The sequence below is a fragment of the Triturus cristatus genome, chromosome 1_2 (genome assembly GCF_964204655.1).
Source record: "Triturus cristatus chromosome 1_2, aTriCri1.1, whole genome shotgun sequence".
Classification (NCBI taxonomy): Eukaryota; Metazoa; Chordata; class Amphibia; order Caudata; family Salamandridae; genus Triturus; species Triturus cristatus.
The window spans coordinates 1,009,107,492-1,009,133,041 of NC_140580.1; the positions used below are offsets into that span (position 1 = coordinate 1,009,107,492).

The 25,550-nt window shown below is 45.0% G+C and overlaps 1 protein-coding gene across 3 annotated transcripts in view; it reads left to right on the plus strand.

Moving 5' to 3' along the window:
• LOC146868589 (uncharacterized) overlaps positions 1-25,550 on the plus strand; it is a 1,503,661-nt gene that overhangs the window by 195,880 nt on the left and 1,282,231 nt on the right. For all 3 annotated transcript variants that reach the window (XM_085611695.1, XM_085611716.1, XM_085611705.1), the window contains exon 2: positions 5,668-5,736. In XM_085611695.1, coding sequence (XP_085467821.1) covers positions 5,668-5,736 — 69 coding nt within the window. The remainder of the gene's footprint in view (positions 1-5,667; positions 5,737-25,550) is intronic.

The window sequence follows — 25,550 nt, forward strand, 5'->3', positions numbered from 1 at the left end:
CATTTCCTAGCTCTGATGTCATGGTAATACTGTAAACTTGACTCTCTGGGCAAGTTTCAAAACATAACTCTGTATTCAGGATAAAAAAGACCTATCCTTCACTGTAAGAAGTTATGTACATGCACGCTTATGTTCTTTGGAGAGCGGCATTGTTTGTTTTAATCAAATTGTTTTACTCTGGGAGGTAGAAAGGGCGGTGAAACCATATTCTTGTGCTACCAGGCAGGACAAGAAGGCCCGGGCCGGACTGGCCGTACTGGGCATCGGGCGCTTCCGCAGGGAGACTGGAAGGGTGAGGCCGGTTTTGTTACTGGGGGTCGGTTTTGCAGCAGTACTGCAATATCAGCCCCCCTACACAAAAGCAGCAAGCAAGCATTACCAGCTCCCAGGCCAGGCGGTGCTTCACTAGGGGCTTATCTAAGAAAAACGCCAGGGCTGGCTTGGATTCCCAGTCCAGCCCTGAAGAAGGCTCATTTAGGCCCCGGCTAATGGTTCACTAGGTCGCCAGGTCGGCAGAGCATCTCGTGTCTTCCACCCACTGGTGGACTGCCCAATAATGAACTATTCCTACCTGCCTGGCGTGAATCGTTCTGATGAAAGAGCACCTGGTGCACCGGGCTCAGCAGGAGCAGAGCTCACTATGGTTCAACCTGAGCAGCAAATGTTTCCTATTTCAGATTCAAGCTCCCATCACAGGAGTTTGTTTCTAAAATGGAAAAAAATGATCCTAACCCATAGGGACTTTACTCCCTGCGCATCAGTCCGCTGTTGATTTTCCCTTCTTGAGCTACCATGCTTGCATGGCGGACCCGGGCAAGGAGAACATGCATTTAGACGATCGCCTTTCACTGAAAGTGGGGGCCCTGAAGCGATTGCCCATGGCCAATGATCGTGTACCTGTACAGCCGACAGTGACTCCATCAGTGGCCCCCACTACTTCTCAATGAGGTAAATGAGATGGGAGTTCTCAATAATTTACAACCGGGCTTGTGCTCTGGCAAACTGTAAATGAGCCTCAAAACCATTAATTATTGGTAAATAACGCTTTAAATAATATGCTTTGGATGTGTGTTGTTTTCTTTCTAAAAAAAAAAAAATCGTCCATATTTTCCATTATTTCGGCATCTCTTTTGTATCACTGAGTGTTTAAATGCCAAAACAGCAAAATAGCGCAACAAAATGAGCAGTATAATTTGTCTTTAATTGCATAATATGCAGCATACTTTGCCTTTAATCGTGTAATATGGACATAATTTGCCTTCTGTTTGGTGCATACTTTAGCCAGCTCTGCCATATTATTTGTTACTTCATTATTGCATAATTCCTGTACCCCGGACTGTTCTTCACTGTCTCCACTGTACTCTGTACCTCCCTTACACTCACTCTCTCTTTGTGTCTCCATGTCTGATTCATTGTGTGGTTCTCCCGTCCGGTGAGGGGCTGCGAGCTGATTTTAGTATCATTATTCTGCCTGCATTATTTTAAGAATTACTGACACGTTTTAGCGCTTTACGAGAATTTTTAAAAATCGTCGATTTTACTGTGTGTGCTGCTCTATTTTAGTGTTAGGCACTCTAACACCGTAACACTCTTCCTACCGCCCTTCTGAGCCCCGCACAGCCGTTTTTCGAGCTGGTGTGAGGGTCGGGTAAGCGCCATCTTGGGTGTAGGCTGGGGGAGCGCTCTAGCTGACGCTGCCTCCCACCCTCCTTCTCCCCCTATACAATGACAGACGCAACACGACGGCGCAGCGGGTGGGTGCAGCGGGCGCGCCAGCGGCGCGCCGAAGGCGCGCCAAAGGCAAGCCCGTCTGCGCCCGTCCGCGCCGGGCCCAGGGTCAGAACCCCTGGCCAGAGTCCCCGACAGGGATTATTAATTTACTCGAAATCTGCCTTGCTGAAACTGCGCACGATGGCTAATACCCAATGTGTCCAACATAGCCTGTATAGAGTCCTGGAAACCACAGAACTCATATGCCCTCATTGTAACATTAGGCTACATGTAGCTAATGATAAGGTTAAGACGAACACCACTACAGTCGTTAACACCATAGACTTTTCTGCAGCACTCATTAATGCACGTTCCTTGGTAAAGCACCGGCAGGAAGTATCCGACCTCATCTTGGATAACAACTTAGACTGTCTCTTTATAACAGAGACATGGACGGATGAGGCGTCCGATCCAGGCATGGCAGTCGCGGCCCCCCCAGCCTATAAAGCCTACCGTCTAGATAGAGTAGGGAAGCGTGGAGGGGGCTAGCCATCATAGCCCGCGATCACGTAAGTGTGAGAATGTCACATATCCCTTCCACCTCTTGTGAAGCCCTCCAATTTGATCTTAAGCTTACTCCGTCGTTTCACTTCAAAGGTATGCTCTTATATCGACCCCCAGGCGCCCGTACTGGCTTCCTCGACAACCTAGGCTCGATACTCGAAGCATTGGCGATGGAAGACTCATTTACAGTTATGGGTGATATGAATTTCCATCTTGAGAAGTCTTCCGATAACGACACCCGTACCTTGATATCAGATATGGATACCTTGAGTCTTCGGCAATTGGTCACTATCCCCACTCACAAGGCCGGCCATACTCTGGATGGCATCTTTTCCAATATGGAAGGCCTAAAAATAATAGATACCTTGCCCATGCCTTGGACTGATCACTATGCCATCTTAATGAGAATCTCAGTCAAGGCGAACAGGACTAGAAGAGACCCCGCATTGAGACCAGAACCTTTTAAGGTCTGGAAAGATATCGATCAGACGGAGTTAACTGCTCTTCTGGATAGGACCCGGCCTTGTCTGTCCACTGACCCCAACACTGCCACATGTCAATTTCAGGAGTGGCTGGGCACTGCCACAGACACCTTGGCCCCGACTAAACAGCCTTCGAGAAATAGAACAGCGCCCTCGGCCCCGTGGTTCACAGAGGAACTGCGCAAACAGAAACAACTCTGCAGAAATAGGGAAAGGCATTGGCGCAGATCCTACAGCTCAGAAAGCAAAGCTAGCTACAAGGAAGCACTAGGGCTGTATAAAGCCCTCATTGTCGAAACTAAGAAAAAGTTCTTTACAGAACAGATCGATAACGCCAAAAACTCCAGTAAAAAACTGTATGAGATCACCAAGATCTTAGCGGGAAACACTCCGGACCTAGTTCCGCCACCATCCCAATCTTTCTGCGATTCATTGGCCAATTTCTTTTTTACCAAGGTGAATGACATATATCAAGCATTCACCGTTAAAACGGTAATCCACTCGCCCATGTCTGACAGCATGACTCAGGATACTGAACTGCTCCAGTTCACAGACCTCGCAGAGACACAAATTAAGGACATTATTGCTACCATTAAATCTGGATCTGCATTAGATCCCTGTCCTCTCAAGGTCATCCGTACGGTGATGGATTGTTTGGCTCCTGATATCACCTCAGTCTGTAATGCAATGTTCAGAACTGGGATATACCCGGATTCACTGAAGAACACACTGGTTAAGCCTCTTCTGAAGAAAGCCAATCTGGGCAAGGAGCAATTAAAAAACTACCGCCCCATAGCTAGTCTACCTTTCTTAGCCAAGGTAGTTGAGAAAGCTATGAATATACAACTTTCGGAGTTTGTAGAGAAGCACCAATCACTGGACAACACCCAATTCGGCTTTCGTAAGTACCATGGTACGGAGACTGCCCTAATCAAAGCGACTAAGGATATACGAGTGATCCGGGACCAGGGAGGAACAGCGGTACTGGTATTACTCGATTTATCCGCAGCCTTCGACACGGTCGACCACAAGATCTTGGTGGACCGTGTCGGAAAGATGGGCATTCACCACCTGGCAAAGAACTTGCTTTCCTCCTTTTTGGCTGGGAGAACGCAGGTGGTCACATTGGGGCATTTTCAATCAGACAAGCTGTCACTGCCGTGTGGGGTACCCCAAGGCTCATCCCTAAGTCCGACACTATTTAATATCTATGTGTCGGACCTGGCATCTGTCATCAAGGCCCATGGGATGAGCCTTACCTCCTACGCAGATGACACGCAGCTTGTGTTGGCCATTAATGGTGATGGAGAGAGGGTAGCAGAAAACTTTCAAGGGGGCATGCGGGCGATTGGAGAGTGGATGGCCTCCAATTGCCTAAAACTAAATTCCGAAAAAACGGAGGTGGTCATTTTCGGACATCTCTCACCCAGTTGGTCTACTACTTGGTGGCCGCCCACTTATGGGACCCCCCCTAAACCGGTCCCTACTGTCAGAAATCTGGGAGTGACTTTTGACGAGAACCTGAATTTTATGGCCCACGCAAACAAAACAGCAGCCACTGCCCACCATAAACTAAGGCTGATTTAGAAAATTATGCCGTTCTTGCCAGCTGCAGCAGGAAAGACACTGGTAAGTTCCCTGGTGTTGTCCTCCCTCGACTACTGCAATGGCTTATTTATCAATGCCCTGGCCAGAGTGACTAATAAACTGCAGACAATCCAGAATGCTGCAGCCCGTCTCCTGTCTGGAACCCCGAAGTTCATGCCAATCTCGGAGGCCATAAAAGATCTTCACTGGCTCAAGATCCGGAATAGGATTAAATTCAAAACCCTTTGTATAGTATACAAAGCACTGCATAATCACGGCCCGCATTTCCTGAAAGCCCATCTTAGGCTCCACTCATCCACAAGATCGCTTCGATCTAACAACCTCAATCTTCTGTTGGTACCACGAACCAAAACAGTCACTTGGGGCGATAGGCGCTTCCTGGTGGCCGCTCCCAGACTGTGGAATTCTTTGCCAGTAGCCATCAGAGAAAGCTCGTCCCTGATGCAATTTCGCAGAAAAATAAAGACCTGGCTGTTTGGTCAATAACAGCTGCCGATTTAGCCTCTGTGGAAACTGTACGCACTGTTTCTAGCGCCGAGACGCCTACAGGCATTTGTTCGCGCTCTATAAATTGTAAAAATAAAAAAATAAATAAAAATGTCTCAGTTTTGGTCTCTCTCGCTCACTTATGTCCCTCGCCTGCTTGGTCTCTATCCGCTTTTCCCTACAGCCTCCCACTTTCCCACCCCACCCCTGTCTTCCACCTCACTTGCACTTCGTACTATACTGTGTCAAGCCCTTTTTTTGCTCATCTAAGTGTTTTAATCAGTTCATGTATTTCTTTCTTCAGAAAGTCTCTCTAAAAAAAATATTACATTGTCCGTGCCAAATGATGGTTGCACTTATGCAACTAACTGGGAATGTGAGAAATGGCTCAGAAATTGGTCCCGCCCATATATACAGAAACCTATGACAGACAGATACACTTGAAATTGGAAGTTTAAAGAATGTACAGATATATTCATTTTATAGATGGGCATTATCAGAGTGAGGTCACATGCACTTTATACACATTTAAGCTCAATAGGTTTTTCATCTTCGCTACGAACATTTGAGGAGAAATTGACAAATGGCTATTTTCATTTCTAAAATGTGTTAGGTTTAGAAATGCATTACTTTCTGAGTACCTACACAATTTCACCAATTTTGTGTTATCTTGCACAACTTCTTCAAAACGTTTGGAAAACATTTTTAGAAATATACAGTTCTAGTCCATATCGTTTCCTAAAAATAAAAAATGAACTTCCTTTTTATAAGTAACTGATATTGAAAATCTAATCCTTGACATTCTTGTGTGTTTCAGAAACTGGTGAACTGCCTGGCTTAGAGGAAAGCGATAATCACGTTGTGCTGGGAGACAACTGGATGAAGGGTAAGGCTCGCCAGCTCTTGGTTATCTCTAGTTAGCAAACGCAGAAACGAGCACTATTGAGGTTCTGGTGCTGAAACCAACTGGGTTGAATCTTGAGGAAACAAACAACAGAGGAGAAGATTCTTGTGTAAGTGATTGGTCCCAACTTATCATTCAACAGGACAGTCTCAGTATAGCTTCATTTTTATACTGAGATTAGCCCACTCAATCAGACCTCTTTGGGATCATTTTTTAGGTCGAGCCTGAGCAGCGCATGGGCGGCTCTACTAGGCATGCTGTATTAGAGTATGGACTTGAAGGCCCGCCCACTCTCCACCTCTATTTGTCATTGGCTTGTGTCATTGTCCTTCATAAATCTTGGCTTCTGATTCGTTCATAGGCTTGCTAGTCCTTCCTTAGTCCCGCCTTGTCTTCATTTGTAAGCTCCCATGAGGACTGGCCCTTTTACTTCGGTTGTTACACAGTCACAGTACGTCTTATTTAGTCTGTAAGCACTATTTTCTTTAATGAGTTTCTCCTACTGCAGGCACAACATTCTTCATGTAATATTCAGTGCGCTATGCGCTCTTTCACTTTCCAAGCAGCTGCTTCTATGAAATGCAATAGGTCTCTCATTTACAAGAGATTGCGCTATTGGCATTGTAAATGACAATTCCTTTTATTTATGTGTTAATTATCAAAACCGATAAATAAAAGGTATTGTCATTTAAAATGCCAATCGCTTAACTCTCGCAAATGCAAGATCTATTGCTTTGCAAATGCTTGTTTAAAAATGACGTTGGTCCCTGCAAAAAGAAGCAGAACATTAGCACTGGCAATGATTTCTTTCAAATGGCTGCTTTCAAGCTCTGCCAGAGTCCCACTTTCTTCTGGAGCCCATAGGAGGACCTTGTCCACAGCATCTTCCAGTCGTCCACCATCTCTCTTTAATGTATATGAAACTGGTAAGAGATGGTACATCTCGCTGATCTCCTCTACCTTGCAACGGGCCTGGCGGATGAATGGTGCTGCATGTGTTCTGCAGCCCTCAAATGTACTTGGCCGCTGGAGAGCTACAACGGTAGTGATCATGGGCTACTTGCCATTAAACTTAAGGGCAGGTTCCTCCTCCCTTGACCCAAGCAACATTTTTAAATGGTCCTTGTAAGATCAAGACGGGCACAGGTGCAAAAGGAATTTACTTTTTATTATCCCTTTCAATAATCCAAGATGAGTAGCTGTGGATAGCAGAATCAAGTTATTCTGACACGGGTGAAGTTTTTTTGATAAATGTTTTAAAGATTGTGTGTCAAAAAAGGGAAATCTCTTCTTTCAGTGGGAATGACCTTGCTGTGGTTTTATTGAAGGCAGTGGAGCTTTGCCAATTGGGAGCCATGTTTCATGCGCCTGCTCGGCAAAGTTTTTGTTTTTCAAGAATAAGCTCCCAAAGTTGGAGTTTATGCTTGAAAATCAAAAACATGAATGACTCAGATGGTAAGGGAACTGTCTGCCTGCATGTGGCGGTCATTGAGCGATTTTCCCTTCCCTAAATTTGGAGAGTTTGGTGGGGCGGGAGTACAGTTTACAGTAGTCCTCCCGCTCTACCAAATTCTAAATTATTTCCTATATATCACTGAAGGGAAGTGCTACAGTGATGTGTATCAAAACATGATCTCCTATGGGGACTTGACATTCCATATATGATACTTGGCCAGTAATCCATAAACCCATTTACTAGTTTTTTTACTCACAATTAGAGATTGTATTTGAATTTTGGGGTTTATAGCTAATAACTGTGGACCGATTTTGCTTTGATATTCTAATTAGGTCGGTGTCCCGCAAGACATCGTAATTATCCCTTTGAGTATTTCTTTTCACTGTCCCCGCAAATCTTTATCCACATTGTAATAGCACAACTCAATCAATCTGAATATAACTCTTTGAGGTTTTAATTTTACCTTATAAATAACAAGTTATAGTTTTGCAAATGTATCTAAATAAGTCATAAGCTATGCAAAATTATTACTGCGTACTAGCATGTCACATTAAATGTAGAAGGAACCATACACTTACGTACGTCAAAGGCAAATGACCTCATTTCTCTTTGAAGTTGAGGCAAGATCTTCTCATTTCTGGTGACTCTTCAGATTCTGGAGGAGACTCCAGCAGTGGAATGTCTTCTTCTACACAGATGAAAAGAAGAGGGGATGTCACAAGAGGTTTAGCCAGGTTTTAATGCAAATATGTTGCTTCCTCTTGAAACCTTAGGTTTCGATTTCCAGCAAACCCTAAATGAGTCTTTGGTTTTAGCAGCAGTAATCATTGTTGCAGGTTGCCTGACACCACATGGTGTTTACGTTTGTTATAAACACTTCTGAGTCAACCCCCAGATTTTAAGTACTAAATAGAAGACTTGAGGAAAACAAAACTCCTGATCTACACCAACAATTAAACCAAGAAAAGGAATACAAAGAGGACACCTGATTATTCTAGATTTAAGCTTCATTGATCAACATGAAGGTATAATCATGAAAGATTCCAGGGCAAAAATCCTGCATGAAACCCTAAAACACTGCAAATGGTCGCTTCTATCCTAACCATCTTCAAAGGATATGATCATCAGAAAACCACACACACACACCAAGTACCTTTGTCATCACCATTATAAGGCGATTGACAAATAAAGAACATGTTTATTTTTTGCATGGATTTTGTTTAAGGCTTGAATGTCCGTATCTGAAAACATCTCTCATATTCATGTTAAATCACAGCGTAAATGTCATGATTCACTCATTGTATGCGCAATCGGGCACCGCGCTCACTTACGTAATAGTATAAGAACTCAAATGCCATGTCCTCACCTTTGACCAAATGTGGTTTTCACTAACAAATGGTAAAGGAACTTTAGCTAAGAAAGAACAGAGGAAAAGGGTATTTTCTTGGGCCAAATCTCCCTTCCCATTCTCTCCCAGAAAGAGTGGTCCAGACGGTGCGTTCTTCTGCCTCTGTGGGGGATACCATCACATCAAACCATGATAGACTGCTTTGTTTATGTTCGATCTGTTCCTTATCCTGGAATTAAAAGATGGCGCATATCTGTCTTTTTTCAACTTGTCAACTTTACAGACGGCTTTTTTAAAAATCTCATTATGCTGTGAGGACTTGGTTGAGCAAGACTTGTTGGTTCTCATCTTGAGCATGGAGATGTCCTCTCCATTGACCTTCTGCAGGCTCACTCAGATGATTTAAAGTCTATTAAATCCTACATCCAGGCTTTTCACCATGAAGATCACTACTGTATGGCTTGAGGCGTTGGTGTTTGTACAGTTGAATGGCTTTTAGATACTTTTTATATAATGGCCAGCTAAGCCCCTGCCATTGCTCTCCATTAAACCTGATGGAGAACTGTCTGCTTTTCTTTTTCTGCAGTTGTAGATGCAGTTTCAAGGATCCTTCAACAAAGCTCTTGGGATTCCTAATTCAGGTTCCTAGAAGAGACTGGTTTTCCAGTACTTCACCCATAACTTTCCTAATTTGTTATCAAAGTATTCTTGCAACATGCCATCCAAGTCTCCCCTTTGCATTTGTTTTTTATTAGCCCTAGTGCTTAGAGGTTGAAGATATTATGGCTTCAGTATGTACTCTTTGAGCTTTGAAAGGGAAGGCAAACTCAAGATCCCAATGCAATTCAGAAGGTAAGCCCTAACTCCTGTGTGTATGTATCTGGTATTTACCCAGAAAGAATCTAACCAAAGGGTGCCATAGCGCTGTACCGGGTCGAAGGCAGAAAGCCAATCTGAGATTGAATCTAGGCATGGATTGTGAGTTCCGAGAGAGGAAGTGGACAATTTACTCTATCATGTTGTTCTTTTCTATAAGGAGTAGTGTCTTCAGGGTAGGGGCAGTCCTGAGGGATACAGGTATATTGTTATATATAATAGGTGCACAGATGTTCAAGCCCTGTTGCCTGGATGTTCTTCCTTGCCTTTCATCTGAGGGTGTTTGTGCTGTGAAAGTACCAACAGCCCCCAGCGAAGGTGGGCTTGTTGGCCAGATCGGCACGAATATAAGTCGTGATGCTTTTGTAGCCGATGCAGCGGACACAGAAGGGTTGAGACCTGCATGACGAGTGAGTGGAGTTCCAGTAGGGTTGGAATGATGTGGTCATATTTCTTTTGGTCCGTGTGGCTTGTTGTAGTTTGTAGGATGTTCTTAGGAGGCGTATGGCTTGTGGACTATGGGAGGCATGGTCCAGTTTGCACCATCCAGAGTCAAGACTATGAGGATTTGAACGGCAGTTCTGAAGTTACTTCCTGGGATGAACAGTTTCACTATCTTTGGCAGATAGAACCTGAATCGAGCCATCCTGGTTCTCTTGGCAGTGTGATCTGTGAGCATGAGGTCAGTGTCCAGGGTGAATCCGAATGACTTGGCTTAAAAAGGGGGTCTTTGATCCACCCAGGTTCATGATGGGCAGTCAGGTTTGAACTAGTTGTTGCTTGATGTTGTTGGTAAATAATAGGAATTCAGTGTTGGCCTGGTTGCGTTATGTGAAGGTACTGGACGTCTAGGTATAAATGCGCTGCACGCAGTGCTGGAGGTATTGGAGATCTAAAGGCTTTCATGCAGTGTTTGTACCATCGGGATATTGATGGATGTTGATGCTATTATTGGTTAGAGGAGTCCTAAATGGGTTCCACGTCGATGCAGAGGATGGCAGGAGATGAGATCAGGTGAAACCCTTCTGTGAAGGAACTGGTTTTAGTTTGGACCACAAACAAGTGATTGTTGCACAGTAAGGCTGGAACAAGCTGATGCTGCAGGCTTCAGGGAGGGTAAGGGTCATGTAAAATGTTGCACTTTTTGAAGAAAGGTGATTCAGCCACTGAGACCTAGCTGATAACCTTGGGATGTGCCAAAAGTAACACTTGAAAACCTCAATAAATATGTATATCTAAAGGTAGTCTTCTGCTCGGCCTAGCAGCAGGCTCTGGCACACCTCCCAGAGACCCCGTCGGGACCTCCGGAGAGTATTGTTCCAGGTCTGGAGCATATTTGTGCTGCTTTGCATTGGGCTGATGTCTTCGGTATGTTTTCCTATGTGTGGTTTGCAAAGCGGAGCAGAGGCGAACCGGCAGATCGGCCGACAACTCCCAACAGTCCGTCAGTGGAACATGGCTGGCTCCCACCAGTGTCCGCATCTGCCAGAAGCACTTCCGCCACACACCTCTGGAGTCCGAGCTTTCCAGACTGGACTGGAAGCCAAAAGTAGTCCTGGCAAAAATATTCAAACCAGCCCCGCTCTATTCCACCTCTGTAATGTCTCTTTCCCTCTCCCCTTTGGTCTTTCTTCTCTGTTTCCTCTGTCTCTCCCAAAGTTCCAGCTGTGCCATGTGCAATCATCCAGGGTGAGCTGGAGAAAGTGACAGAGGTGCCTGGGCCTGGCTTTCAAAGACCAGCCTCGAGTGGCTCCAGCCCACCGGGGGAATGCCCGATGGAATAAATGTCCAGTCCGCCGCTGCCAGCAGACCTGTTTGTGACCCCACACACTTCCCTTTCTGGGCACTTGAAAAGCAAGTTATCTTACAACAGAAAGGCAATGGATCGTGTATTTTAAGAAGGATAAAAACACTTAAAGCAATTCGACAAACTTGCAGTACTGGTCGTTTTGTATTATGAAACATAGTAAAATGCCTTTCATTTTCAGCTCAATTGAACTTGCAACTTTGAGCCATTTAACAGGGGCCAGTTTTCAGAGCTCTGAGCCCGTAGGCACAGAATATATTGCTGCTGCACATTTGCATCAGTAGTGTCCAGTGTGTCTTACAAAACAAACTGAAAAAGAGCAGCAGCGCGATTCAACCTTGAAAGAAAACAAATGGAGTGCCTTGTTGTAATCGAAAGTTATGTTACGTTTGGATGACGAAAAGGGAACGTTCTTTGCTGTGCATTGGTTGATCAGATTACACTTAAAGCGTGAATGCAGTGCAGGGTACATGAGACAGAAGTTGATGCCTTGGATGTAGCCAGTGCTTAATTTTTGCCGGTGGTTGCAGGTGCTGGGCCCAGGCACTCATTTGTGGAGACTGGAATTTATTTGTCATCAGTAGACATTGACCTGGAGCAAAAACTGGAAAGGCAGAAAAGAGAGAAAGAAGGAAGAGAAATAGATGACAACAGAGCCAATGAGGAAAGCATGGAGGAAAAAGAACCCGCAAGAGTGAGATAAATAGAAAGGAGGTGTTGTGCAGTGAAAGATAGAGGCATGCGGTGGAGTCCGGTGTAGGCATTGCTGACATTCGGCAATCCCAGCATTCAGCAGCGCCAGCACAGCCTGCAAAGAAACACGTTGGCCCCTCCTTCACTTATTTTTACAAATTAGCTACTGGATTTAGCATATTGCACATAATCCCATTCATGACTTTATAGCCCAAAAATAGTGCAGTTATCGCTCATGCTACTCTGATGATGCAAATGCGGCAGCTGAAGTTCCAATCAGACATCAAGTTAAAAATCGATGTCACTCACGACTGATAACCTCTTGCTACCTTGCACCGCTGCCTGATTACAAAAACTAGGCCACACATCTAAAATGCTCTATCGAGTCCACATCTTATCTCAAAGTGGAAACCACCCCATGCGTGAGAGGTAGCAAAGTTTGGAACACTCCCAACACGACAACATCCAGGCAAAGCCTAACTGGACCAAATTCAACAAAAGACTAAAAAAAGTAACTTTTCTTTACCCCCTGGGCCTAATCACGGTGAAAGATTATTCAGAATGACTGGAGCCCCCATCGTAAATCCTATCTGTTGATGTAAAAATCAGACAAGTGTGAAATACACACATATTAAAAGGCCAACACATATTGCCATGCCTCGAAAAAAGGAGACTGAAAAAAGACCATATAAATGTTTGTGCTTTTATAATCCATATGAGAACTTTTATTATTTAGAATTGGATATGATTACATAACTTCATTACACAATTGCCTAAGAGTACCAACAATGGTGAGCATCAGAACGGACACTAGAAATCATACAAGGCATACAAAAGCAAGAAACTAAAACGGAATACCTCAACAATCAAAGAAAACAGTCCAGATACAGTGGGGGCGATTAACACCGTTGGTGCCCTTGCCCTTCAAAATGGCAGATTTGGGTTTAAAAATCTGGTAGAAGAGGGCCAACAGCTCAGTTACCTTGGGAGATGAGGAATGTATCCGGGATCATGCAATACATAAGCGGGCAGTGACAATTGCAATAGATATCACTGCAATTAATCAGTTTTGTGAGTCAGCATAATCTCTTTGACAGACAGCTGGTGACCATCTTTTAGGTGAGAAGAGAGAAGCTGCACCATGCCAGACCAGAAGTCCTGTAGAGCAGGGCAGCTGGCAAACATATGGACGATGTCCGCCACATACCATCCACACTTTAGACAGTAAATCTTAGAGGAGGCATGGTTGGTAACCCACTAACAAATTCTTTCAGGAGTAAAGCATACAAATAGTCTTAAATTGTTGGAACTTTAAAGTGACAGAGAGAACCGAGCAATTAATGATCTCAAAAGCACCTGTAATCTCTTCACGGAGAATATCCAATTTAAGCCCAGTGCTCCATTTGGAAGCCAACATGGGCCGATCATCATCTCTATAGGCACTAAAGATCTGATAGAGCGCCCTGATCAAGGCTTACCTGGTGAGGTACATAGATAGGACAGAATATCAGAGTCCTCTGGGGTTGCATGACCTGAATAATTATGTACAAAGAAATCAGGTACCTGTAGGTACTTGAAAAAAATACTGGTGCTGGAGGTTATATAGAATTTGTAGTGTAGAAAATTAACAAAAACCCCATGAGATCAAAATCTGCTCGGCTAGTTTTAACCCGTGTTGGACCAGACCTTAACCACAGGAATATGGAAAATAGGTGGAAAGTTAGGATTCCTCCAGAGTGGTGTAAATAAATGTATAGAGGGCAAAGAATATTTTGCACAAATTTCCCCCCAGATTCGAGTAATGTCTTCTGAAAGTCTATAAAGAAAAAACTTGACATCTGACACTAGAGCCAATTGGCCTCCAGTACAGTCAAGTCTGGATCCTGATCAGTAGCAGGTTCTTAATACGGCCTCAAAAGACAGCCCAGAAGTAGAGCTTAAAATCAGGTAATTGAAAGCCCCTCCTACTCTATAGAGGTTTCAGGAAATGAATGGCCAGCCTGGCCCTCTTATAGCCCCAGATGAAGGTACCAACAGCACCCTCAAACCGTTTGAAGAATGAATCTGGGACTCAGAGCTGTATTGTGCGAAAAAGGTAAAGAAACTTTGTTAGAATGTACATCTTAATAATATTGCAATACCCTAATATGCTGATCAGAAGATGATTCCAAGATCACATCTTAACTATAACTGATTATAATAGAGGTTCATAATTCATCTGGAAGATGCTTTCAACCCTAGCAGCAAGCCTGATTCCTAAATAAGTGGCAGTTGAAACTGTGCCCGGGATTGGGCTCTCCGATTGAAAATTTAGAAGAACATGTGTTTTAGTAAGATTATGTTTATATCCAGAGACTTACGAACCTTGTAGCCTCTTTTGACACTTGATCAACAGTGGACAGAGGATCTGAGTAATAAATTGCAACATCATCAGCGTAAGCACGGACTTTGACCTCGATACAGTTAAACATAACAGGCGGAATCAGTTGATTGCAGATAAGGGATCTTAATTAAGGCTTGATGTAAAGGGCAAATAAAAGAGGTGACAGTGGGCAACCCTTCTGTGTGTCCCTAAAGATCTTAAATAATAGAGAGCTATGACCTTCCAAGACTAACCTGGCCATAGGGTTTCTATTCAGACATTAAGCCTGTGATAAAAATCTGCCTCCGACTCCGATTGTTCTCATCTTGCCCATAAAAATATCCCATGTAACTCGTCGAATTCCTTCTCAGCATCTAACAATGTCATGCCAACTCTACTGCCCAATAGCTCTGCAATGTCAAACCTGGCAACTGCAGAGTTTGTATGAATGGTAATATCTCGACCGTGTACAAAACCGTGCTGTTGCTTTGAAACCAGATAGTGGACCAAAGCAGCCAGCAGAGAGAATAACAACTTGGAAAATATTTTCATGTCAGAATTAATCAGAGAGATAGGCTGGTATGATCCCCTGTCCTCCTGGGCTCCTGGGCTTCTCTTTCTTTAAACAGACAACAATATTAGTGATATTTCAAAAGGTAGGGATCTCTCCACCCTTATTAATATGGTCAACTAGCATTGTATATTCCGGATGCCCTTTTTTTGACCATGCGAGGATGGGCAGTGTGGTTAGTAGTATCAATCACACAATATATAATGGAATTAAAGTTGCTCACAAGTATTAGATCAGATCACCTGCCCAGCCTAATAATTTTAGGCTCAGCCAATCCAAAAACCCTGGTTTGTAAGTGTTTGGGCGTTTACGGCCCACCCATGAGAACTTCCTATATAAAGAATCATATACCAACTAAATGCCATTATTTGTGTGGAAATGTACTTGCTGAGAGCCCAATGGCTATGAATTTCTCTAACACCGAATCTTAAATCTCGTACCTTTGTTTCCCATTCTCTTTAATTACGAGGTCCTTCATGCCTACTTCACCAGATCAGGAAACCCATGTCTTCAAAAATGCATTTATTCTATTTTAACGTTTGTACCGTCTCCACTAGGGCAGCTCCCCATGCACTTTTAAAACTCAACTTAGTTGCTAACACAATAATAGTTATGTTGTTTGGCAACTGCCCTGCATCCCGAATCTCTGAGGTATGATGCAACTCCACCCATCATTCTCTATTTGTTAGTCTTTTCCCATAAATAGAAGTTAAAGAGTCAGATATAAGATAAGAAATAATTACTCATATGTCATTCCATCTAATTTACTACCTTCCAGCCCTTGTTCAACCAGGACCCGAGCCATATTACCAGGGAATATTCACTTTCAAAATGTAAGAATGAGGCATAAAGGAATAGTGGTCACATCATGTGGGGTTAGGAAGCAATGCTTGACTTCTGCTTGTCTCACTCGCTTTGAAACTTTTCGTCCTGCCACATAATAGAATGAACATCTACAGGTAGGTAGTGCAAGGAAGACTGTGGCACTTTTCGTCCTGCCACATGATGACATGAAGTTTTGAAACGTTAGGTAGTGCAAGGTGGCACTACCTGAGCTACGTTACTCAAGTAGCTTGTTATATTGGCTTCCAATTACAAAGGGCATTATTTTTAAAACTGTGTGCATGGCCCACTATGTGATTCACCGTACAAGACCCCCACCTGCTTGTGCACAAAGTTGTCCCTCTACAAACCTTTAAGAAGTCCCCAATCTTCTTCCAGCCTTTAACTCGAAGTCCATCCGATCTGACATCAAAGGTAGGGAGGTTACTCCTTTTCATATCTGGCACCCTAACTTTGGAATTCTTTACCCTTCTCCTTACATCGCATTACCAATCATACAGTTTTCTGACGAACTCTCAATTCCCACAAGGTCTCTAAACACACTCTAATCAATCTTCCTTTATAATTTGCCAACCATTTCATCAGCCTTAGACCACTCATCCAAATATCTACTCGCATTCTATAAATACTTTTAGTTTAGATTAGACATATTTGAACACTGTATGCCTAAACTTCCACCTACCTGCAGTCTGGCATTGATAGAGATGTGAGAATTATGGAAGGAGCAGTAGGCACTGTGTTCCTAGCAAATCTGATGATTGACAGTAGAGTGCTGTCCACTTGGTGAACTGCGTTAAGTTGTAATTCAGTATGGTATGAACTATCATAGCGCTGTGCTCTACCATCCACAGTCCAATAGGTTAGTGGACAGACCAATCATGTTCTTAAAAATAGCCTTCAATGGGGTTTTACAAGAAGACCACCCATCTATCGTAGATTGATAACTGTAAGATGGTCATACCACCATTTAACCAATTACAGTACTACAAAAAGGTCATTTGAAATAACTAGAGAAGACTTAAAAACTCTAGCAAGAAGTATTGATTTTGCTCATCTGAAATGTCGGTTGGATAACATGGATATCTGTGTAAGACACAGACCGGGTAAGCACAAGAACACTTTTGACCGTTTATAGAGCACAACCATTGTGTATCTGAAAGTGGGTGTTTTGCTGCATTTCACCAATACGGAAGTGTTAGTTCTTTTGAAACTAAGTTATTTACTGTCCCAAATGAACTTGGGTATTGATGCACAAGTTAAGAATCGAGTGGCACGTAATGTAGAGAAAGTGGTAAAGGTAGTGGTGAAAAGTAGATTGAATTGTATTGGAGTGCCTGTAAGAGTTAAGTACATTGGAGCTGGTGCTGTAGCTAGACGAGCTGCTACTTACCTTTTGATGATCCTGTGGTACAGGTAAAGCAGTCAGAATACTGTGGTTGATGAGGGTATCTTGTTTTATTTGTTATCTGTAAATCAGTGGCCTTGTCTGTTCATATGCAGTAATGTACTGGATGGTGATTGATGTTTGATTTCTTTACTCTTTTGTCAGTCTCTCCTACTGACCGCTTTGGCTCTCTTCCCCCACTTTCTATCAGCATCCATATCCATCCCTGCACGCAAGGGCTCAATTTGCTACCTCACTCCATTCTTTCTATTACTTTCCAGTTTTTTTCTTTTTCTTATCCTCCACTCCCACCTACTACCTGTTGCTTCTCCAGCCACTCCTGTTGCTTTACCCCACCAGCTCCTCTGTTGCACCCCTACACCATTAAAAAAAACATTTTTTGGAAGACCTGGAAGCTGCCATTTGCTGCCAGACCACTCCGCTTTCTGAAAAGCACTATTGCACAAGTTTCAACAATTTATTTTCTTCATTTACCACTTAAATTGGAACGGTCACCATCTTGGTCATTAAATAAAGAAAATGGCATCCACATCATTCTATAGGTTCACACATGTATAAGTCAACACGCATGTGTCCACCTACAGAGTGAGAGTCGTGATGTGCATGCGCTCATGCATGTACTCGTACATTTTTTCTAACTTTTTTGTGACTATGCTGTGCAGCATCGCCGTGACGCTCAACCGCACTGGCAAAAAAAATTAGCAAAATCAATAGGTCAAAGAAAAGCGAGATCTAATGTCTTTACCAATGCTCATTCATCATTGTTGTATGTAGGCGGTGGCGCTACTGTGGTGTGTGTGTCTTGTGCTAAAGTTCCAATAAAAATTGGAAGAATTTGTGTTTTATGCGTATGTTGTTTAAGCCGTAAATATTTGATGTGAGTCGTGTCCAAGCGAGCAGAAGGATGTATGTTGGTTTGTGGACGGAATGGGCATGTATGTTTCTGTTCACTGTGGGTCTTAGCTCGGGGGAAGATGGCTTACTGAGCTGGGAGTTGAAGGTGGCAGGACTGGGTGACGGACTCTGAGATCGATACCCGGCGGTGAAGGTCCTTGGCTCCTGAATCTGCAGGAAGCCGTAACACCTTGTGGCCCCCTTTACCTACTGCACAAACAAGGGTCCAAGTGCATAGCTCCCTGCATACTTGGAGGCGAGCTAGGCCTTCCGATCACCTTTGCTGGTTGTAGCATAAGGACTAGTGGATAATTCGGAACAGTTGATGCTTAAAGCAGCTCTTAGATGCTATGAACGAGATTGCTGCGACCTTGGGCCTCTCCAGTTCCCCAGTAATCATAAAGTCTTTGCCCTTTCATCTCCGAGTTGTTCCTGGGATCGGTTTTATAGCGCGCCGGGGCCCTCCCAGTTGATGGGTTTCTGAAGGTGGGCCGGGGAGGGGGGCTGAGGTGACCCTTTGTTGTGAGAGTCTGCGGTGTGTCCCAATTGGAAACAGAACCTCGCTGTTAGTAATTTGGGGAGCATTTAGTGGCCCCTTTGAGCTCGGCGCTGCTTGATGTTGGCACAGGTTGTGTGCCCCGCTGCTGCGGCTGGGCAGGTTGGCAGCCGCAGAGTGTGATGTTCGCTTGATCACCGCAGATTCATGGGCAGCGGTTGGGGGCAGGATTGTGGCATGTAATCCTGGCCTTTCATCCTTCGCCAGCTGGCAACCGAGGGCCTCCGACCGAGATAAGGACTGGAAGCCTTAGCAGAGGCGGGCTGAGATGTCCGGGTGATGTACCCCTGAAAGGATGGTGGGGCTGGGACAGAATCAACCACATCTCCTCTTTTGACGCTTCCCAAGCCTGCCCACGTTTCAGGGCACAGGCCTAGAGTGAATCCGGAGAGAGTCTCCTGTACGGCGGCATCTTCACGCCTCACGCTTTGATAACCGGTGCAACAATGTTGCCCTTGTGGGTTCTTTGATTCTCTCAGCGCCTTATATGGAGTTGAACAGTACGCTTTGTTTTGTCCACCAGTACAGACTGATGCTTTGGTTTGTCCACCAGTACAGGGTGATGCTTTGTTTTGTCCAACATTACAGAGCAATGCTTTGATTTGTCCACCAGTACAGGGTGATGCTTTGGTTTGTCCACCAGTACAGGTTGATGCTTTGTTTTGTCCAACATTACAGAGCAATGCTTTGTTTTGTCCACCAGTACAGGGTGATGATTTGGTTTGACCACCAGTGCAGGGTGGTGCTTTGTTTTGTCCAACATTACAGAGCAATGCTTTGTTTTGTCCACCAGTACAGGGTGATGCTTTGGTTTGTCCACCAGTGCAGGGTGGTGCTTTGTTTTGTCCACCAGTACCGATTGATGCTTTGTTTTGTCCACCAGTACAGGGTGATGCTTTGTTTTGTCCACCAGTACAGGGCGAGGATTTGTTTTGTCCACCAGTACAGGGTGATGCTTTGTTTTGTCCACCACCAGTACAGAGCGATGCTTTGTTTTGTCCACCACCAGTACAGAGCGATGCTTTGTTTTGTCCACCACCAGTGCAGGGTGATGCTTTGTTTTGTCCACCAGTACAGACTGATGCTTGTTGTATCGAATAGTACAAGGCAGTTGTTTGTGTCCAACGGTACAGGCAGGTACTTGTGACTAACAACACGGGTAGATGCTTTCTGTGTTGAACAGTAAAAGATCATGCATGTTGTGTTGAAGAGCACAGGGTGCGGATTGTTGTGCTGAGCAGTGCAGGGCGATGCTTTCAGTGCTGAACAGTGTGGGTGATACTTCTTGTGACTAACAGTACAGGGTGATGATTGTTGTATCAAACATTACAAAGAAGTGCTTCCTGTGTAGAAGAGTATAGAATGAAGCTTGTTGTGTGGATCTGCACAATGTGATCATTGTTGTGTTGCACAGTAGATGTGATGCAAGGTGTATTTAACTGTTCAGGCCAGTGGGTCTCCCCCTTACTAGCAGTCCATGGCGTCTCTGTTGTGCAGCATTGCTTTAAAAACGTATATTTGTTGTTTAAAAACCGTGTGCATTTTTAGTTGTTGGTCTTTTCCCTTGCACTCGTTTATTTCTTTTAGTTTATTTATCCGATGCTTCTGTGGTACACACGGTCTTTTCCCATGAAATCCCCCTCCCTCCATTCATTGGATCTCTCCTCCTGGTTGTCGGCTCCCACTTCCTTCTGTCTTTCTAAATGTATGACCTATTTTTTGGTCCATTGTTTTTTCCCCCTTTCTTTCTTGTCTGCAGCAGTATAATGGCTTGCACGCCTCGCCTCAGCATGGATTAACATTTTCCTTAGGTGATGTATACAGGGATCCTGTTTCATTTCAGATATCTGCCGGGTCACAACTAATTAAACGCAGCCATGTGCTGCCTTCATGTTGCTGTTTCATGAGAATTCCTTTCCCACTGGAAATGTTGTCATCTTTCATATATCTAGGCCTGGAGGGGTTGGATCTCTCAGCCTTCGTTTCAACAGCCAGAGAGACAGGGTGGGCACTTGTACCGACTCCCATCTCCGACCTCTAAGAAGGAAGACAACTTTGCTTTTCTGGGCCTTTCACCTCTATCAAGATTGAAGCAAGCTTTTACCACTCTGTGGTAAATAATTTAATTACCGGGACTTAATTTGATACAGAAACATAATAAAATAGCTCAATAAATAAGAGGCAGAATCCGTGGTATTAGAGGTTCGGAATGGGCTTTATTCCAATGGTCGATTATAATCGGTTGCTCCAAGTTCCATCACCACGAAGGTTCAGGAAGTGAAGTACATACGTTATTGACAATCAATTACTTTTATACAATAGGCATTACAGTGAAGCAAATATAAGAGGCGTAACAATTGATAGTGGTGATAATATATTCATACGTAGCAAAAATAGGCGTAACTGGGTGTGATTGAAGAACGTCATCAGATGTGATGTCATAAGAGGGTGGTTACATGAAAGAATTTCGCAATGTCAGCAGAAATACTTGGCAGAAATGCGCGCGCAGCAGCATGACGTGTGATTGACGTGCAACTAGGGGGTGAAGGGGACTTGACATTTAGCTCTACATGTGGCTCTACATGTGGCGACAGAAGTCTGGAGGGTCAAGTCAACCTAATCCCAAATCATATCTAACATCCTATGTTTAAAGAACTGAGTTATCCAAAAGAGAGGTCGTTTTAGAGTAGAATCTTATTCTATACTGACTATACTGACTGTTAGTGCGTGTACAAGCGTCTAAGTGTCTACACTAGATGCGTGGGTAGAAATCTTCCATAGTAATAGGGCTATGAATTACTTGTATAAAGACAGAGAAGCCGGGCCTTTGCTCGGAAGCTGGAAGAATGTTTACTTAAACTACTAGACAGGAATGCATCGGGCAGGGAATGGAGCAGATAATTTCGAAGGTGAAATACAGTTTTTGGCAGGCAGCAGGCTGATGTCAGGCTTCGTGAGCCGCGCAGGGAATGAGACAAAGTTCATGGTCACAGATGCAGGCTCAGACTGAAGCTTTCAGAGGTAGAAGGCAAGAAGAGTTTGATGACAGAATCAGGGCCTACTTGCCTGGACTGTAAAATGGCATAAGTGAACCATATAAAGCCGGTGGCCTTTCATACTTAGGAATGGAATATCCGGCCTATTCGTGGCGGATCTGAAAGAGGACAGGTTGACGATGGACGCACATGTGTTTGCGTCTTCATAACTAGAACTGGAGGGAACATACATGTACTTGTGATTCATACATGAAACCGTTGGGGTCCAAGATAGGGGACTGTCGCCGTCCAATTGTCCTCAGAGTCGCACGATGCTGTAAGGGGTCCACCTCCCGATAACCCCTTGGTCTGATAGATATATAACAGACACAGAAGGGTGATCAGGCGAGGGAAGGAAAGGAAGGGGACAGCTGGGAGGGAGATCTGAAAGAGAAAGAACAACATGCAATGGTTACATCAGCCCCTATCTCTCTCGCTATCACCCCGTTCTGCTCTAGCTCCCCCTTTTACCTGTAAAAGAAAGAATGCTCTCGGGGAACAGGAGACTGGAAAGACCTGCTCGCAAGGCAACTGGAACCCTACAGACAAGATACCAATCAGCAGAGGTCGTAGTATGCAAGCACCCTCGTAACTCCCCTCAGCTACAGGACCTACCATGAACTCTGGATTCTTCTCAGTACAGGGGGGGAAGGACGTATGCCAGGAGTCACCTTTCCACCCCTGTATGGAGTACAAACGAACACACATAAAATGCAGCAGGGCAAGGAACAGGATACTTCTCCTGGTCGCCCCCACGGGTTCTCAAGGCGAACCTCAGTCACACCGTTATACTACCAGCAGGCAGAGTTCACTATATACAAGAACGATAAGATGCTGTCCTTGAGGAGACTATATAAGAGCAATGACCGGAGTTAACTCCGGACCTAGGTGAATGCGACCCCGCACGCCGCAGCTCGGCTTCCAACGGGGCCACGGAACGATAGAACAGGGACAAACAATAACAAGCTCCCCTTCGCGAGGAGTGCTGAACCAAACCAACACGGAGAATGGCGACCCCGCACGCCTCAATGCGGCATCCAACGGGGCCACTGTACTCGGACCCTGAAAGACAAGACGAACCTCGCCTTGCTTCAGCAACAACAACCAAGGAATGTCTGGATGACCGAAGCCAGCAAAGAATCACAGTTTTGGTGCAGAGCACCCCTACCCGATACGCTGTTCTCTGCTTGCACTTCCGACCTGGATACAAAATAACCGGCACCTGACTGCAGCCGGATGTTTCCTTTTCTTCGCCGGCGCGTCCAGCGTGCTGACGTCACTTACGTCCGCACGCATTGCCTCATGGGAATGGTAGTTCCCGTCATGTCCGCCGACCGCGGGTGGTTCCCGCTCGGACTGGCAGTGCTCTCTGGCGCACCCTGTGAGCCACAACAGTACATCCCTCCCCCGAAGAGCACTGACATAAACAAGCTTTTTTCGGATATTTCTTGTGGAATTGAGCTACCAGTGCAGGAGCGTGAACACTGGAAGCTGGTTCCCATGAGTTTTCCTCCTCCCCATATCCCTTCCAGGCCAGCAAGTACCACAACCTGGAGCGATGTATCTTGGAATCCAAAACCCCTCTCACCTCGTACTCTGCTTCGCTATTTACAATGACTGGAGCAGGGGCCTTATTGGGCTTCCCCAGCGCTGGCTTCACTAGGGACACATGAAAAGCCGGATGAATGCGCAAGGAGGAGGGCAAAGAAAGTTTAACCACTACCGGAGTCACCAATTTCACCACCCGATAGGGACCTATGTACTTGGGGTTGAATACGCTATAGTGTTTAAACCGGATGTTTTTTGTGGATAACCACACATAATCTCCCACTTTATATACAGGTCCCTGCCGTCTGTGTTTGTCGGCGGAAGCTTTGTATCTGTGCTTGGCCTCTCGCAGATTGCCTCTGGCCTTCTGTAAAGTGGTGTGAATGCGCTCTATTCTACTCTGCGCTTCTGGAACCTTAGTTGGTTGTATTGGATTAAGGAAGGGCGAAAACCAAGGATGGAAACCATATGTGCAGTAATATGGTGTGAGTTTGGTGGATGCATGTGATGCGCTGTTATACGCCACTTCAGCTAACCATAGTAAGTCCACCCAATCGCTTTTTGAAGCGCTGGAGTAACACCTTAAGTATTGCTTAAGGGTTTGATTGACCCTTTCGGTCTGTCCATCCGTTTGCGGGTGAAAACTAGTGGAAATGTTGGATTCTATCCCCAACGATGAACACCAGGTCTTCCAGAAGTTTGCTGTGAATTGGCTCCCGCGGTCCGAGACAATCCTCCGGGGCAGGCCGTGGAGGCGGACCACGTTCACTAGTAGTATATGTGCCAACTGTCCTGACGTGGGTATTTTCTCACAGGCTACGAAGTGTGCCATCTTTGTTAGATAGTCCACTATGACCGTGATAACGGTACATCCCTTGTTGCTAGGCATTCCCACGATGAAGTCCACCGAAATGTTTTCCCACGGGAGATTGGGTGTGGGGAGCGGTTGTAACAATCCTGCTGGTTTGGAATGTGAGGCCTTCATTTGACTGCATACTCTGCACTCCTTCACCCAAGTGCCCACATCCTCCCGTACCGAAGGCCACCAGAATTGCCTTAGGACCCTATCAAGGGTTTTCTCTCGGCCGTTGTGACCTGCGCAGGGTAGAATATGACACCATTTGAACGCTTGAAGACGTAAAGCCCGAATGGGCAGAAGTATCTGCTTTCCCCGTATCGGTAGATCATGAATCAATCTCCAGCTGGGATTGTTTCTCAGCCAGGTTTTCCATCGGTTTGTCTGGACGTTCCGGGATACACTTCTCAAGAACGGATCTGTACACGTCGCCCCTATCACGTGTTCAGGGCCGATGATGGTTCCTTTAGGTGATGTAGGGAGAGCGGCCTGGGAAGTTTGCCGGGATAAAGCGTCTGCCTTTTTGTTTTCCTTTCCAGGCCTATAAGTAACAAGGAAGTTATATCCCGCAAAAAAGAGAGTCCACCTTAGTTGACGGGGGGTTAGATGTCTCGCTGCCGTCATGAACTGTAAGTTCCTGTGGTCGGTATAAACCGTAACCACGTGTCTGGCACCCATGAGATGATGCCTCCATTCACTGAAGGCATCTTTGATGGCGAGTAGTTCTTTTTCGGCGATGTTGTAATTGCACTCCGCGGAATTCAATTTTCGTGACATGTATGCCACTGGATGCAGTTGCCCTGTTTCGACATGCCTCTGTGATAACACCGCTCCCAATGCTGTGTCGGAGGCATCGGCCTTCACGATGAATGGACATTCAGGGTGTGCATGAGCCAACACCGGGGCCGTAGAAAACGCCTCTTTTAGCTCATCGAAACCGTTTTGGGCCCCAGCGGTCCACTGGAACACCGCCTTCTTGCGCAATAGCTGAGTGAGAGGGGTTGCCAAGTCTGAGAAGTGGTGGATAAAGCGACGATAGAAGTTGGCAAACCCCAAAAAACACTGTACATCTCTGAGGTTGCGGGGAGTAGGCCATTGTTTAACTGCCAATACTTTCCTTTCTGACATTTCCTGCCCCCAGGGTGTGAGGTTCACCCCTAGAAACTCCACAGACGTCACCCCAAACTCGCACTTACTGATTTTGCAAAATAAATGGTGTTTTCTTAGAGTTTGAAGGATGGTTTTTACATGTTGCGTATGTTCCCTGGTGTCCTGGGAGTAGATTAAAATGTCATCGATGTACACTATGACAAAGTGGTCCAGATATTCACGGAGCACATCGTTTAGGAAGAATTGAAAGGCCGCGGGGGCGTTGCAGAGCCCGAAGGGCATAACTAAGTACTCATAGAGTCCGAATCTGGTTTTAAACGCAGTCTTCCATTCGTCCCCTCTCCTCATTCGGACTAAATGGTATGCCCCCTTCAGATCTAATCGCGTGTAGATCGCTGCCTCTTTTACCTGCTCCAATAGAACGTTGATTAGTGGT